Source organism: Bubalus bubalis, chromosome 11, assembly GCF_019923935.1.
Source record: "Bubalus bubalis isolate 160015118507 breed Murrah chromosome 11, NDDB_SH_1, whole genome shotgun sequence".
Taxonomy (NCBI): Eukaryota; Metazoa; Chordata; class Mammalia; order Artiodactyla; family Bovidae; genus Bubalus; species Bubalus bubalis.
The window spans coordinates 90,183,943-90,201,559 of NC_059167.1; the positions used below are offsets into that span (position 1 = coordinate 90,183,943).

Genomic DNA, 17,617 nt, shown 5'->3' on the forward strand with positions numbered 1-17,617 from the left:
ATTTTCAAGTATATTGATTTTTTTCTATTGTATCAAATATAATATTCAACTGTATTTATATTCATTATTAAACCTGATTTAAAATTTATTATTTTTAATACCCATTGTTTGTAGTTGGTTCTTCATTATTCCTTATTATTTTCCTAATATCCTACTTTAATTTCCTGAGATGGTCGTGTGGTTAAGAATCCACCTGTCAATGCAGAGGACGTAGGCTGGATCCCTGGTTGGGGAACTAAGATCCCACATGCTGTGTGGCAGCTAAGCCCACAAGCTGCAACTACAGAGCCCTGCACATCACAACAAGAGAGAAGCCCACATGAAGATCCTGTGTGCCAACAGCTAAGACCTGATGCAGCCAAAAATAAATAAATATTTTTAAAAATTCTTGAACATATAAATAGCATTAAAAATTCTCCAGATACCATCTCTTCATACCTCTCTAACCATTTCTCACTTTTCTCCTTCCCATTTCTGCACTTTTTTTTTACTCATCTTTTTTGTTACTTTTCTTGCCATATCTCTTTATCTTCTTTCATTTTCTATTTTACACTTTTCCCTGATTCTTGGTCATTCATTCTATTTACCTGCCATTCTATTTCTTACCCCACCCATCTAGTTTAACTTCTCTCACTTACCTATTAACTTTTTTGGTTCATCAAAGCTCACATTCATGAATTAATATACAGGGCTCCCCCAGGAATTACTTTCTTCTCTGTCATTCTTTAATTGAAATATGGAATAGAAGAACTCCAAATTTAAAGCCATGGGAGTTGAGTTATAAACTGATGTATATGGTCTTTAGGCAAGCTGTTTAACATTTATGCCTCCATTTCTTCATTTATAAAAAGGATTGAAAGTACCCTCCTTGCTCTAAAATCCTATGATTCTGTGGTGTCTTACTCTTCACATTTTTCCTCTACTGTGCTTACCTCATTCATTTAATAAATATTTATATACCTACCATGTATTTATTACTCCTATAATTTATGTGAGGAATCAAAAGAAATAAAAGACAGGGTTTCTGCCTTTGAATTGTTTATAGTCTGTCTGGAGAGACGAGGTATCTGCATATTAACCCTCAGTTATTTCCAATCTGTTCCTCTTCTTTCCACACCAGATTTATACTCTCAAGGGAATACCAACTACTTTATTTTTAAACATTAGTTTTACAGTCTTTTGTGTGTGTGTGTGTGTGTGTGTGTGTGTGTGTGTGTGTGTGGCTATGCCACATGAAATGTGAGATCTTAAGTTTCCCAACCAGGAATCAAACCTGTGCCCCCTGCATTGGGAGCAGAAAGTCTTCACCACTGGATCACTGAGGAAGTCCCTGCTACTTTAGTTCGAATCTAATTTCTGGGTGGGTGTGGGGGGTGGCAGGTTTACCCCTGAACACAGTAAAAACTCTTTTTTAAAACATTTTCTTATACATCTAGGAATCCCCGTTGCAGTCGTTCTGTGCGTTCTCATGCTCAGGTGCTCAGTTGATCAATGGTGTCTGACTCTTTGTGACCCTATGGACTGTAGCCCACCAGGGTCCTCTGTCTGTGGGATCCTCCAGGCTAGGATACTGCAGTGGGTTGGCATTTCCTCCTCCAGAGTATCTTCCTGACTCAGGAATCGAACCCATGTCTCCTGCATTAGCAGGCAGATTCTTTAGCACTGAGCCACCTGGGAGGCCCCAGTCATTCTGTAGCATTATTTGTGCACTTGATTCTAGTCTGGATTTTATTCATGATAGGAAAATTTACCTCAGAATCAAGGAGATTGATTGTCACTGTGACTTAGTAGATGATCACTCTCTGTTTCTATCTTTGCGTGTATGTATATGCCTGTGCATTTATGTTTGCATAATTATATTCAAATGTAATGTTCCAGATGGCTGAGTAAATGTGACCAGTAAGTCTTTGCACATGTATATGCTTTTTTCTCTGGTTTGTTTCTCCACCTATTTTGTAAGGGGGTTATTGCTTTAGAGACTTTCTTTTCCTTTCATTGGCCCTGTGTGCTCTCTGGTAAAAATATACCACTCCACAGATATATGGACAGTGTGGGGAGGGCAGGAGGGAAGTGGGCGTACTTATAAAAGGGCAACACTAAGGATCCTTGGGATGGAACTGTTGTGTATCTTGAGTTGGGTGATAAGTACATGAAGCTGCACATTTAATAAAATTGTATAGAACTAAATACACACATATACACATACGAATACAAGTAAAATTGGGAATATCAGGATAAGATAGAATTGCATCATTCAGTATCCCCACTATGATTATACTATGATTTTTCAAGATTTTACCATTGGGAGAAACTGGGTAAAAATTATACCAGATCTCTATTGTTTTTTTTCAACTGAATGTAAATCTAAAATTATTTCAGAATGAAAAGTTCAATTAAAAATAACAGCAATTTAAAGAAGTATGTGCTGAAAGATAATTGAACATATGTAGCTGCAGGAAGCACTTTGAGGAGCATGACTTTCCATTTACTTCAAAGGATGCGCTACTAAACAGATTTTATGCATTTTTTGTTGCAAGTTTTCTTATGCATGTACACAAAGTGAAGCAATAGTGGTGATGGGTTGTGTCCATTAACAGAAGAACTTTGTAAACACTTAAATGATGCCAGTTTCACATCAGTCTCACTTTCTGTGTAATGGGAAACCAGGTAATTCTAATAATGGGTCCGTTTTTTCATACAGTTCATGGAATCAAAGTAACAGTTTTAGAAATTTCTTCTGTCAAAGAGGAAACACTTCATATTGTGAATGCTTCTGTAAATTAATCTGAAAATGTCAACATTAAAGAAAATGCTTTGTTTTTTTAGTAACAAATATTTAGTGGAGCATAGGTACATGGAAGTCACTGTCATAAAATGTTCTTACTATATAAGGAAACTCAGTGTGCAGAAAATTTGTTTGGAATTGATTATATACTACATTCATAATTTATAATTGCTTCAAACAATCCTGATATTCTACCAATAAAATAGGTGCAGTTTTCAGATTTTTCCAGTATTTTTCATATACATTGAGTATTTCAACTAGAACGTTTTTGTGATAATCTGATGCTGAATTTAAAAATTGTTTCAGCAGATCTGTATTTACATTGTTTCTTTGGTGCCTGTCCACGATAAGATTTTATTTTTTATTTATTTTTTATCATTACTGGATTTTTCTTTTTTTAATTTATTTCACTTGGAGGCTAATTACTTTACAAAATTGTATTGGTTTAGATTTTAGAATTATTTGAAAAATAGATGTGTACTTAGCCGCTCAGTCGTGTCTGACTCTTTGCAACCCCATGGACGTAGTCCGCCAGGCTCCTCTGTCCATGGGGATTCTCCAGGCAAGAATACTGGAGTGGGTTGCCATGCCCTCCTCCAGGGGATCTTCCCAATCCAGGGATCGAACCCAGGTCTCCTGCATTGCAGGCGGATTCTTTACCATCTGAGCCACCACTCCATATTTACTGACTGAAGATACTCAGTGAATCTGATGTGGAGTGGCATCCTACTTTTCCAAACATACATATCTATCTCGATCATTTTTAGCAGTCTGAAATGTAGCAAGATTGTACTTAATGTTATTTTGCATTCATTCTTTTTATCCACTTTTCCATCCTAAGACACTTGAATCGCTTTAATTGATTTTAGCCCTTTCCCCACATCTCTCCCATTTCCCAGACAGGCACCAAAGATCCACCAAGTTAGGTCAGTCTGGTGTCTGCTGCTGCTGCTATTTCCCTGTTATTATTAGATATTCAGTATTAGTTAAAACTATGGTTTCTTCCTCTTGTGCTTGTGCCTATATTTTTCTTCTAGGAATGAGATACTATACATAATGTCTCAGAAATTGACATGTTTTTCTTTCTTCCTGTTTCTGTACACATTTACTCTTTTGTGCCCTTATTTTTTTGTTTTGTTTTCTCTTTGTCCCCTTTATCTATTTTTTAAGTGTTATTTATTCTTGACTGAAATGTGTTTTCTGAAAGAGCTGGTATATGAAAATTACTTAACCAAATGAAAGCAATACATGCAATCTTTATGTTTGCAAATTATCGTTATTAACAGAACTTTTAAATATACACAGGCATCTTAGGGGAAAATACTTGATTGGAATTAATTTGAGCTCAATTCTTACTCTTTTTAATACAGTATTTCTCAAACTCTGAGGCTTGCAGAATTCACAAATTGAGATCGGGCATCATTTTCAGAGAGACTTTCAGTAATGTGTAAGTAGTTTGGTGTTTTTTTTTTTACATTTATATTTATTTTTATTAACTGTTTGCTATATAAACACAGTGAACTGTTAATTTATCAGATCTCTTAACAAGAATTTGGCCTATATTCACCAGGTAATGATTTTAAGTAACAAGTGGCATGAAATAACTTGTTAAAAAAAGATGTTTCAGGTGTGCCCTGGGTCAGTATTAATTCAACACTGTTTATTAGAAACATCTTAGAAATAGCATCTCCAAGTGTAAAGAATTCTAGATGAAGGGACGTGAGTGCTTGCCCAGGCTCTACCGCTAACTAGGTATCCTTAAGTAAGCTACCTTTTGTGCTTCAGTTTCTTTGGCTCTAAAGTAAGGGTTAAGACTATCACTGATGAAAAGATCTCTTCCCCTTTAAATGTCTATTATCCTTATCCTAACTTTTTTTTTAATATAAATTAGGTATTGGTAATCTTTCAAAAGGGAGCTGCCAAATTACATATTGTGTTTTTGTTTTTTACTATTGGTGTTTTCTTGGGAATAGGTATTGAGAGGGGAAGTGGTTTCAAAGCAGTCTAGAAGACAAATAAGCTCCCCCTTGCTTAAGAACTTTGCCCCACATACTCTGTCACTTTTTGTTACTAAAATTTACTTTTAAAAAGTCAGTTGGCTTGGGTGGGTTAAACCTTTTTTTTAAAAAAAAGTAAACCTGTTAATTATGGTATACAAACAAGATTTTTTTTTTTCCTTTCAAAATCTCCCTAGAATGCCATTTTCTAAGCAGCTTGTGCCGGTTTTCAGGGAGCTGGGGGAAAGGGAAAACAAAGTAGCAGTCACTTCTCTCCTTGGGGCCTTAGGGAGAAACTGGTAGAAAAACTTTGGGCAGGGTGAAGGCAGGCCACTGAAATCTGGAAATGTGGTAGGAGAAAAGATGACTAGAAGTGGAATAAAAGAATTGAGAGATATAGAAAGGTAAAGCTAAGCAAGAAGGCATACACTAGCTTTCATCAATACTGTCATCGACATTTAGAATAGTGTTAGATTTTAAAAACTATTTATAAAAAATTCATTGGATGAATGAATCAATTACTTATTCAATAAATTTTTACTTTTGCCCAAGTCCCTGATAAGTTAGACTCAAATCTAGTTTATCTGTGTTTATCCTACATTCAATAGCTATAGTATTTAAGGTAATCGAGGTTCAGAAAATTGTGAATTATAGAAAAAAGACATTACATTTAGGAAGTTTATATACTTGAGGAAGTTTGAAAGTGAACTATTTATTCACTTAAATTTTTTAAGCACCTACCTACCATACTTTGGGCACTAGCAGGGAGAGGAAGTATTGGGTACTGATTATAGTGTCTATTTCTATTTAATGGAGTATTACGTGGTCATTTAATATAATTATGAAGATTATAGCCAACTAATACTTATTAAATAAGTAAAATAAAAATACTTCTGTATTATAACTGTGCATGAGGGCTTCCAGATGGCTCAGCAGGTAAAGAATCCACCTGCAATGCAGGAGACATGGGTTCAGTCTTTGGTTGGGGAAGATTCCATGAAGAAGTACATGGCAACCCACTCCAGTATTCTTGCTTGGGAAATCCCATGGACAGAGAAGCCTGCTGGGCTATAGTCCATAAGGTTGCAAAGAGTCGGATGCGACTTAGTGACCGAGAGGGAGATGAAGAGCAGAAAGATGTTTCTATGCTCAAAAGAAAACTAGGAAACTTAGTTAAATATAAACCAGATTTATTATTGTGAATGGAATTATTGAATTTCTTTTTCTTCTGTTTTGTACAATTCATAAAGTTTAAATGAAAATCCACATATGTTTAAATTGTTTTGAAAAATAAGATGAACATATATGAACTAGAAAAAGGTAATAGTGTATCATCAAAAGAAAAGAGCAAAGATGTAGTTGCAGGACAGTAGATAGAATACCTTGCCTGGAAGAACAATGTGAGATGAAGTTGACAAAAAGATGGGAATGAGAGTCTCCAGTTTTGATAATGTAAGAAAAGATGAGCTTGGTTAGGCTTTTAACTGTGAAATTACAGGGTTTTTTTTTTAATTAAAAAAAAAATTTTTAATATGAAAAATTAAAAAAAATTTTTTTAATTTATCTTTTTTAAAAATAAAATTTCTTCCAGTTTATTTAAGTGAACTGGAGTGAGAGGCCGTTGAGCTGGTCCATTGTGTTATCAGCCATTTTCATGCATAATCTTGAGTTTATATCTATATGAGGCCCTATCTGAAAGACTTTGCTCCTTTTACCAACTCAGTAAGTCTGTAATTTTGCAAAATTTATGTTCTCATATTTTTGTTTTTCGTATATCTTTAAAATGTTGCCTCTGATTTCCACTCTTGCCTTTTCTTGTCCTTAGAGTTAGCCTAGATAGCAAATGCTTTACTACTTGACATAATGGAGTGATAGTAGAAATAAAAAAGAATCTGAATTGATTGGGCAGAGATTGAAAGGGAGAAAAGCAAGTCAGTCTCCATTAGTTGCTGAATGGGCAAGAGCTTTCTTGTAATGATTTCTCAATTTCATTCTCATGAACCTTTTAGGAATAGAGAGCACATCCTTCTTGTTTTCTAATCTCAAAGAAAATAGATGTAATTTGAAATTAAACACACCAAGTAGGGATGTGAAATTTAAAAAAAATGTCTGTAAACATATTATGAACTAATTCTTTAAGTTATCTGTATCATGTTGAACAAAGAAGAATTAAAACAATAACTGTTTAATGATGTAATATTGTTACTCGAGTTTTAGTAAAGTTGTTTCATGGGTTTACATTACTATGATTACGTAGAGAACTATTGGATCAAATACTTATTTTGTGTGGCCCCCAGTTTCCAAAATAAATTTTAAAAAGTTTACCTCCAAAAAAAATAAAAAAGAAAAATTTACCTCCTAATTGTTTAGGGGTTTTGCTCTGATGTTCTACACTGAGAGTCCAAGTTTTGTGCATGACTACGAATGCTTTCCTTAAATGTTCTTGCCAAGTAACTTTTGTTGGCTCTTACCAACATAAGACATTTTGTCTTAATACATGTTTATTATTTTCTATGAGGATTGTAAATTTCACACTCCAATGGAAGTCTCATGATTTATTGAAACTGTTAGGAAATAACTACCCTGAGTTAAAGATTTTCATTATTTTTTTTGCCTTGTAATTTGTAACAGTATCTAACCCCTAGTTTCTAAACCTCAAACTTACTTTATAAACAGTTGATTTGAAATAAAAAGTAGAGGTGCATTTTCAGTATTATAAACTCTTCTTGAGTGAATTAAAGAACATTGAGATCTAGAAGTCATATGGGATGTTGCCAGCGATGCTCTTGACTTTATATGCTTTGTCATTAGAGAATGCCTTCAAATATTTTGCCTACTTTCCTTACCACTCTCCACACCTAAATGAATAAATGGAATAAAAGGCAAGATAACTGAAGTGATATATAATTTACTATTCTATTAATAAAAGAGGATTTTATCACCACTTTAAAATTGATTGCTCAATTAAAAAAAAAAAATTATGGAGCTGCACCAGGTCCTAAGTGTGGCATGCTGGATCTTTGGTCTTCCTTGTGGCATGCAAATCCTTTAGCTGCAGCGTGTGGGATTCCGCTCTCCAAGCAGGGACTGAACCAAGGCCCTCGCATTGGGAGCTCCAAGTCTTAGCCTCCGGACCACTAGAGAACTTCCTGATTACTCTTATATGTGTTGATGAAGAACTTTTGACTCGTTCCCTTTTAGTAGTTATTTATCATATTCAGTTGTGAGTCAAATCAAATTATTAAAATTTGTGAGCCAGGAAGATGTAACAAAAACAAGATTTTCATACAATTTTTCCCAAATATCTGCTTGATAGTATAATAGCTGTTTATTTCCAATGGCTAAGGTAGTAGCTTGCAGAAGAACCTATTAAATATATATATGTTTTCATCATAGTGCTATTTCCATTCTCTTTCCCTTCTTTCTGCATAGCAAGACATAAAACTTTATTGCATGTAATAGTAACTGTATACTTTAGTTTAAATAATGTGAAGTTAGAATTTAGGAAAAAGAATATTTAATCTCTTCATTATGATGAAAGGAAAGTGCTCTACTAAGGTACTCTTTAAGACTCGTGCCTATCAAGAGCTTTTGATTTAAAATTCATGCCCACACAAAAGCAAATGAACACTTACAGAAGCTGTAAGTGTATATGTCTATTTGACCCCAAAATTCTACTTTAATAAATTTATCCTGAAGAAATAATAAGAGTTGTAGCCAGAGGTTTATGTTCAAAGTTATTTATCTTAGCATTTTAAAATATTAGCAAAATAAGTAGATACAATAAATGATCAACAGTAAGGAAACAGGTCAGTAATGTTACGCTCATATAATAGCCAGGACATGGAAGCAACCTAGATGTCCATCAGCAGATGAATGGATAAGAAAGCTATGGTACATATACACAATGGAGTATTACTCAGCCATTAAAAAGAATACATTTGAATCAGTTCTAATGAGGTGGATGAAACTGGAGCCTATTATACAGAGTGAAGTAAGCCAGAAAGAAAAACACCAATACAGTATACTAACGCATATATATGGAATTTAGAAAGATGGTAACAATAACCCTGTGTACGAGACAGCAAAAGAGACACTGATGTATAGATCAGTCTTATGGACTCTGTGAGAGAGGGAGAGGGTGGGAAGATTTGGGAGAATGGCATTGAAACATGTAAAATATCATGTATGAAACGAGTTGCCAGTCCAGGTTCGATGCACGATACTGGATGCTTGGGGCTAGTGTACTGGGACGACCCAGAGGGATGGTGTGGGGAGGGAGGAGGGTTCAGGGTAGGGAACACAGGTATACCTGTGGCGGATTCATTTTGATATTTGGCAAAACTAATACAATTATGTAAAGTTTAAAAATAAAATAAAATTTAAAAAAATAAATAAATAAAATATAGCCATTAAAGCTTTATTTTCAAAGACTATTTAATGAAAAAAGTTAAATACAAAAGTGCTTTAAAAAACTGTTTTTGTTTTCCTACCTTAAAAAAAATGGAGAGCTGTGTGTGTTGTTGGCTTTTTTTTTTTTTTTGTCAACACCTGTAATAGGCAGGTGAACACCTGTAATAGTGTTTAACAGAGTTTTGTCAGGAGAACAGGTTATTACTTTCTCTTTACTGTCAGTCTGGGAGAGACTTCTGAAAGTTTAAGCTCTTTTGTGTAGAAATCTTATATGTTAGGAAATTGCTACACAGGAGCCATATATACCTAAATAAAACAAGTAGGGACATTTGATCCTTCTTTAGGCATGTTATCTAAGCAAATGGTGAGAATATTTACAGAGAACATTTGAGCAATGGATATAAATTCTAAAATATGTGACATAAATTCTGAAAACCATGACATTAGCCATATAAAAAATTAAATGAGTTTTGGGATTACGATGAAAATGGTGATAACTTATACACAAATATATGAGAATTTGTTGCCCTTAGGTATTTTATAGTATACAAAAAAGATTATTTACTTTAAATAGCATTTTCTAAAGCGTGTTCTGAGGGCTTCATCTAGTGTTTAAGTTGGAAAATAGGGTTCATTGTTCAAATAGACTTGGAAAATCGTGGATAAAAGCAAAATAAATCAGGTACGTTTATCAGAGAATTTCTGAGGATTTAATATTTTTCAGTTCAGTTCAGCCACTCAGTCATGTCTGACTCTTTGCGACCCCATGGACTGCAGCATGCCATGCCTCCCTGTCTGTCACCAATTCCTGGTGCATGCTCAAACTCGTGTCCATCAGGTTGGTGATGCTATCCAACCATCTCATCGTCTGTCATCCCCTTCTCCTCCTGCCTTCAATCTTTCCCAGCATCAGGGTCTTTTCAAATGAGTCAGTTCTTCGCATCAGGTGGCCAAAGTATTGGAGTTTCAGCTTCAGCATCAGTCCTTCCAATGAATATTCAGGACTGATTTCCTTTACAATGGACTGGTTGAATCTCCTAGGAGTCCAAGGGACTCTCAAGAGTCTTCTCCAACACCACAATTCAAAAGCATCAGTTCTTCTGTGCTCAGCATTCTTTATAGTCCAGCTCTTACATCCATACATGACTACTGGAAAAACCATAGCTGTGATTAGATGGACCTTTGGCGGCAAAGTAATATCTGCTTTTTAATACGCTGTCTAGGTTGGTCATAGCTTTTCTTCCAAGGAGCAAGTGTCTTTTAATTTCATGGCTGCAGTCACCATCTGCAGTGATTGTGGAGCCCCCAAAATTAAAGTCTGTCACTGTTTCCATTGTTTCCCCATTTATTTGTCATAAAGTGATGGGACCAGATGCCATGATATTCGTTTTCTGAATGTTGAGCTTTAAGCCAACTTTTTCACTGTCCTCTTTTACTTTCATCAAGAGGTTCTTTAGTTCTTTGCTTTCTGCCATAAGTGTGGTGTCATCTGCATATCTGAGGTTATTGATAATTCTTCCGGCAATCTTGACTCCAGGTTGTGCTTCATCCAGCCTGGCATTTTGCATGATGTACTCTGCATATAAGTTAAATAAGCAGGGTGACAAAGCAGCCTTGATGTACTCCTGTCTCTATTTGGAACCAGTCTGTTGTCCCATGTCCAGTTCTAACTGTTGCTTCTTGACCTGCATACAGATTTCTTAGGAGGCAGGTCAGGTGGTCTGGTATTCCCATCTCTTTCAGAATTTTCCACAGTGTGTTGTGATCCACACAGTCAAAGGCTTTGGCATAGTCAGTAAAGCAGAGATAGATGTTTTTCTGGAACTCCTTGCTTTTTCAATAATCCAGTGTATGCTGGCAATTTGATCTCTCGTTCCTCTGCCTTTTCTAAATCCTACTTGAACATCTGGACGTTCATGGTTCATGTACTTTTGAAGGCCTGGAGAATTTTGAGCATTACTTTGCTAGTGTGTGAGATCAGTGCAATTGTGTGGTAGTTTGAACATTCTTTGGCATTGCCTTTCTTTGGGATTGGGATGAAAACTCACCTTTTTCAGTCCCGTGGCCACTGCTAAGTTTTCCAAATTTGTTGGCATATTGAGTGCAGCACTTTAACAGCATCATCTTTTAGGATTTGAAATAGCTCAACTGGAATTCCATCACCTCCACTAGCTTTGTTCGTAGTGGTGCTTCCTAAGGCTCACTTGACTTCGCATTCCAGGATGTCTGGCTCTAGGAGAGTGATCACACCATCATGGTTATCTGGGTCATTAAGATCTTTTTTGTACAGTTCTTCTGTGTATTCTTGCCACCTTTTCTTAATATCTTCTGCTTCTGTTAGGTCCATATCATTTCTATCCTTTATTGTGTCCATCTTTGCATGAAATGTCCCCTTGGTATCTCTGATTTTCTTGAAGAGATCTCTAGTCTTTCCCATTCTGTTGTGTTCCTCTCTTTTTTTGCATTGATCACTGAGGGAGGCTTTCTTATCTTATTCTTTGGAACTCTGCATTCAAATGGGTATATCTTTCCTTTTCTCCTCTGCCTTTAGCTTCTCTTCTTTTCTCAGCTATTTGTAAGGCCTCCTCAGACAACCATTTTGCCTTTTTGCATTTCTTTTTCTTGGGGATGGTCTTGATCACAGCCTCCTATACAGTGTCACTAACCTCCATCCATAGTTCTTCAGGCACTCTGTCTATCAGATCTAATCCCTTGAATCTCTTTGTTCCTTCCAATGTATAATTCTAAGGGATTTGATTTAGATCATACCTGAATGGTCTAGTGGTTTTCCCTACTTTCTTCAATTTAAGTTTGAATTTTGCAAATAAGGAGTTCATGATCTGAGCCACAGTCAGCTCCTGGTCTTGTTTTTGCTGACTGTATAGAGCTTCTCCATCTTTGGCTGCAAAGAATATAATCAACCTGATTTTGGTATTGACATCTTTAATATTTTTACATATATATTATAAATACACAAAAGAGGCATATAGTGTATATATCTAATTTATTTGCCCATAAAATCCTTTCTTTGCATTTATTGAAACTAAGTCTAACATGAGACACATGTTGGGAAATTTCTGTTTTAGTTTAAACTGTTTTCCTATAATTGTTATATTAGCAATGACAGTACTGACAGAGGGGGTATCTTCTCATTCAAGAAACAAAAAAGATTTAAGGGATACTAAACAACTGATGGACAGGGAGGCCTGGCGTACTGCGATTCATGGGGTCGCAAAGAGTCGGACACGACTGAGCAACTGAACTGAACTGAAACAACTGAAGGAGATTTTGCTGTTAAATGTTTGTGAATATTGATACATGATGAATTTCACTTTGTGTAATTTTTTCTTTGAATTTGTTATAAGCATATAATAGTGTTATAATCACTGCCCTACTTTTATTATTTGAAGTTCTTTTATTTATTGTATCTGCTAAAACTCATTTAGGGTGGATTTTTCTTTTTTGTTTTGTAATTTTAGAATAGGAGGTCATCTTCAGTGGGGCTTTCTCTTTGGAAAGCCTGTGTTGAGGGTACCCTCTAGAACTTTTTTGCATTTGCTCCCCCAGGATTATCACTAGCCTGGGAACACAGTTATTATTAATAACTTAGTTTGGACCTTCCTGGGGCCATGCAGATGGCTTAAGGTCAAACCTCAAATCCAAGTGTGAGTAGGCCTTTTTTTTTAATACATTCTCAGATTTTTTACTCCCCTCAAAGTAGAGCCCAGATTGAAGCTAACTTTATTATCTCCCTGTAGCAGTGAATGGATTTTTAAAATCCACTCTTTAACAGAGGATATAGTCCTTTGAGGCTCTTGGCTTTATACGAATGTCTCAGTTTCAATTCCCTATTTTATGTGGTCCCAATGCATTATCTCCTGTCCCTGCAATACCTTTTAAAAACACAGGCCCCTTGATTGCTGAGGAGATCAGCAGAATTCTCCCACCCAATATCAGCTTATACATTGCATTCTGGCCTTCAGTTTCCTTACTGTTTTGGGACCCTGGGAATTGCCCTGACATTTTTTTTCCCTTTTTTTGTTCGTTTGTTTTCCCCTTACATTTTAAAAAATATTTTATTTTATTTTTAAAAATTTTATTTATTTTCGGTTGCACTGTCTTCGTTGCTGCTCACAGGCTTTCTCTAATTGCAGTGAACGGGGGCTACCCTTTGTTGAGGTGCACTGGCTTCTCATTGTGGTGGCTTCTCTTGCAGAGCACAGGCTCTAGGGTGCGTGGGCTTCGGTAGTTGTGGCACACAGGCTCAGTAGTTGTGGTGCACAGGCTTAGTTTTTCTGTGACACGTGGAATTTTCCCAGACCAGGGTTGAACCCATGTCTCCTGCATTGGCAGGCAGGTTCTTATCCACTGCATCACCAGGGAAGTGCTTCCTTACATTTTTACAAGCTAGTCTATGCATTTAGGGATTCCCTGGTGGCTCTGACGGTAAAGAATCTGCCTACAATGCAGGGGACCTGGTTTGATCCCTGGATTGGGAAGATCCCCTGGAGAAGGGAATGGCAACCCAGTTCGGTATTATTGCCTGAAGAATTCCATGGACAGAGGAGCCTGGCAGGTTACAGTTCATGGGGTTGCAGAGTCAGACACAATTGAGTGACTCGCACTATGCATTTAGAAGGGTGTGTGTCTTTTTGTTGTTGGCTACTTAGGTAATCTAAGCTTTCATATTGCCAAAATGGAAATTCATGCATTCCTTTTATAATAAAATTGTTGTTGTTGTTCAGTTGCTAAGTTGTGTCCAGTTCTTTGTGACTCCAGGGACTGCAGCATGCCAGGCTCCTCCACTATCTCCGAGTTTGCTCAGATTCATGTCCATTGAGCCACTGGTGCTGTCTAACCATCTCATCCTCTGCTGCCCTCTTCTTTGCCTTCAGTCTTTCCCAGCATCAGGGTCTTTTCCAAATGCTATATATAGTCCCGTTTCTTTAAAAATACTTTTAACATATGACAGTGAAATGTATAATACTAGTGTGTTTTATCAGAGGTGTAGTACACTGATTTTTAGTTTTTATTCTTATTTGTATGCAAACCACTTATATTTACTTGACTTATTATAGGAGAATACTGGTCTTTTACTTTCCTTTTAGATGTACCTTCTGTAATGGAAGATGATTGAAGATAAGGGGCCTCGTGTTGCTGACTACTTTGTTGTAGCAGGATTAACTGATGTTTCAAAGCCTCTTGAAGAAGAAATTCACTTCAATGATGCCTGTCATAAAGTAGCCAGACCAAAAGAGCCTATCACAGATGTTTCAGTTATTATTAAATCTCTCGGGGAGGAAGTGCCACGGGATTACACGTGTATTGATATTACCCCAACGGGACTGTCAGCTGATCTCAATAATGGAAGTCTTGTGGGGCCACAGATTTTCCTTTGCTATAGAAGAGGAAGAGATAAGCCTCCACTTACGGATCTGGGGTAAGTATTTTTTTAAAGAATTATTGTTATTGACTCAAATAATATGCCTTGTAGATTTTGAAGTTAACTGTTCAACTCGTTTGTTAATAAATACTTTAAAAAAATAGACACATCCAGAATCATGTTTTCTTTTCCTGTGCTCCTTTTATCTTTTTTTGTTGTTGTCTTAAAATATATTGGCTTTATGTTTACACAAAGCAGTACAAAATGAGACAGTTTCTCAAAGGGTGACTTGGAGCTAGAAAATCCATCCGGGGCATTAAAGTGTTAATGTTAGCTGGTAAGTCGTGTCTGACTTTTTGTGACTCCATGTACTGCAGCCTGCCAGGCTCCTCTATCCATGGGATTTCCCAGGCAAGAATACTGGAGTGGCATGCCATTTCCTTCTCCATTGTTCAGTGTCTTTTTGTTCTAGCACTTTTGTCTGAGTTCTTTCTATTAAAAATAGGGGAGATAATTTGAAAAACATTTACAGAAAAATATCAGAAATCAATGTATTATTCTGATCATATATTTTCTTTTAAATTATGAGAAAAAGATGGCTTTTAAGGATCAGTTGTAATGATCCTTATAGTTGGGAGTTTAAGTCAGTGTGCATGAAACAAGGGTCTGGATAAATTAGTGCTTTATTTAGGCTGTTGTATTGAACTTGTAGTTTCATTTTTATATAATAGCTTTACTGATTTACAGTTTACACCATCCAATTCACTCATTTAAATGGTATAATTCAGTCAATTTTAGTCTTATTTATAGAGTTGAATCACCACAATAAATTTTAGAACATTTTTATCATGTCCCCGCAAATAAATACCACCTATATCCAGCTGTGCATATAATTGGCGAGTTGACTTCTAGGAAGTAGATTTCATCTATAAAAGATCTCAACTGACATCCTTTTGAAACTTACTACTACTCTTCTGTGTTTTTGATGGACTTCCCTGATAGCTCAGACGGTAAAGCGTCTGCCTCCAATGCGGGAGACCTGGGTTCGATCCTGTGTCAGGAAGATCCCCTGGAGAAGGAAACTGCACCCCACTCCAGTATTCATGCCTGGAAAATCCCATGGACCGAGAAGCCTGGTGGGCTACAATCCATGGGGTCGCAAAGAGTCAGACACGACTGAGCGACTTGTGTGTGTGTGTGTGTGTGTGTGTGTGTGTGTATTCCTTATAGTTTGTCAAATTCTCCCTATAGACAATCCACTAGTCAACTTTCTGTGTCTGTGGATTTGCCTATTGTGGACATTTTATGTCAGTAGAATCATACTATATATGATTATCTTGTGGCTGATTCTTTCTCTTAGCATAAAGTTTTCAAGGTTTATCCATGTTGTAATATGTGTCTGTGCTTTATTCCTTTATATGGCTGAATAATATTCCATCTTATGGGTCTACCACAATTTATTTATGCATTCAGCAGACAATGGATATGTGAGTGGTTTCCACTTTTTGGCTACTATGAATGATGCTTTTGGGAGTATTAATGTACAAGTTTCTGTATGGCTGTATGTTTTCATATCTCTTGTATGTATACTTAGAAGTGGAATTGCTAGGTCATACGATAATTCTGTGTTTAACCTTTTGAGTCACTGACAGTTTTAAGCCTTCTTTTTTCCATGGCTCTGTTGCCAAAGAGGATGGGGTTAACGTATAACATTTTGGTTAAAAATAAGGAAGATAGCAGTGTCCCTACTAATATCAGCAAAGGGCTATAAAAGTTCCATGTCCTAATATATTAAGTCTGAAAGTGAATAGTCAAGTTTTCTCATGCCTGAGTAGAGATTGGATGAACTGGAAGAGCTCCTGAAACTTTCTTCTGCTTTTAAAATTCTATTATCTAATGTTTGATATCAGTAAGTTATATTAAACTCATTCTTTATTGTGCTAATTCATGAATCAATTGCTGTAATTTTAAGTAGGTTTCAGAACAGCTACCATATTGCTTCATATGAAGCTTACATAATTAGTAAATGGCTTGGGAAAATAAGCCAACTGTTAAGATTGTATTTTCAAAAGATTAGGTTAAGTAGCTCCTATGATCACTAATCACTGTCTGAATTCTGGCTTGCAGATAAAATGAAGGGGATTTTGCAGATTCTTGTTCGGGTGTTGGAGTTGCCTAAATTAAAGATGAGAAATTTTCCAAGCATAGAAAAGATTTTCCAACAGGGAAGGACGTGAACTGGAATGAATAAATTAACCACTGTTACGGCTACCCTCATATGTTTGTCATTGTGGAGGATATGACATCACTGTTGCCTTTAAAAAGCTTACAGTTTAAATAGGAAAAGTTACCCAGCAATATAAAACAGCAAAACAAGCAATATATACAATAGCACAATACCTGATTAAAGAAAATAGGTAGCTTATATATCAAATATACTTATATTCCTGTATCTTTTAAGAGTTTGAGGTGATAAGTGGTGGTTTTTTAAAAATTGCTGTCTGTGTTGTATTTTTCTTCTCTTGATTTCAGTCGAGCATTTGTGTGCCTGGCATTATTTTGGAGACCCTACTTGTAATCTCATCTAATTCTGCCAAGATCCTATGAGTTAAATTTTTAAATTTTATAGCTGAGTATTATAAGGCTCAGAGAAGTTAAGTAACAACCTGAGATATACAGCTGGTACCAGGATGTAGGAATTCAGATATGTCTAACTTCTCTGTTACAAATAACCTTTTAAAAATTTTTTATTTTTTTTAATTGTGAGTATAGTTGATTTATAATGTTAATTTCTGCTGTACAACAAAGTGATTAGTTATTCATATATATACACATTTATATTCTTTTCCATTATGGTCTCAGAATATTGTATATAGTTCCTTGTATTAGAATATCAGAATATTGTATATAGAACTATACAGTAGTTCTTTGTTTTTTTATCCATTCCATATGTAATAGGTTGACAATGCCATTTTTTAGGATTAAAACAAAACAGCACAGTATTGTAAAGCAATTATCCTCTAATAAAACTTTCTTTTA

General features: G+C 35.8%; 1 protein-coding gene across 6 annotated transcripts in view; it reads left to right on the plus strand.

Annotated features, from left to right (window-relative positions):
- Positions 1 to 17,617, plus strand: part of DENND4A (DENN domain containing 4A) — a 124,844-nt gene that overhangs the window by 22,591 nt on the left and 84,636 nt on the right. For 5 of the 6 annotated variants that reach the window (XM_044925411.2, XM_025296298.3, XM_025296300.3 and 2 more), the window contains 2 exons: positions 4,156 to 4,232; positions 14,304 to 14,635. In XM_044925411.2, coding sequence (XP_044781346.2) covers positions 14,325 to 14,635 — 311 coding nt within the window. In that variant the 5' untranslated portion in view covers positions 4,156 to 4,232; positions 14,304 to 14,324. The remainder of the gene's footprint in view (positions 1 to 4,155; positions 4,233 to 14,303; positions 14,636 to 17,617) is intronic. The other variant, XM_025296299.3, reaches the window with a different exon arrangement.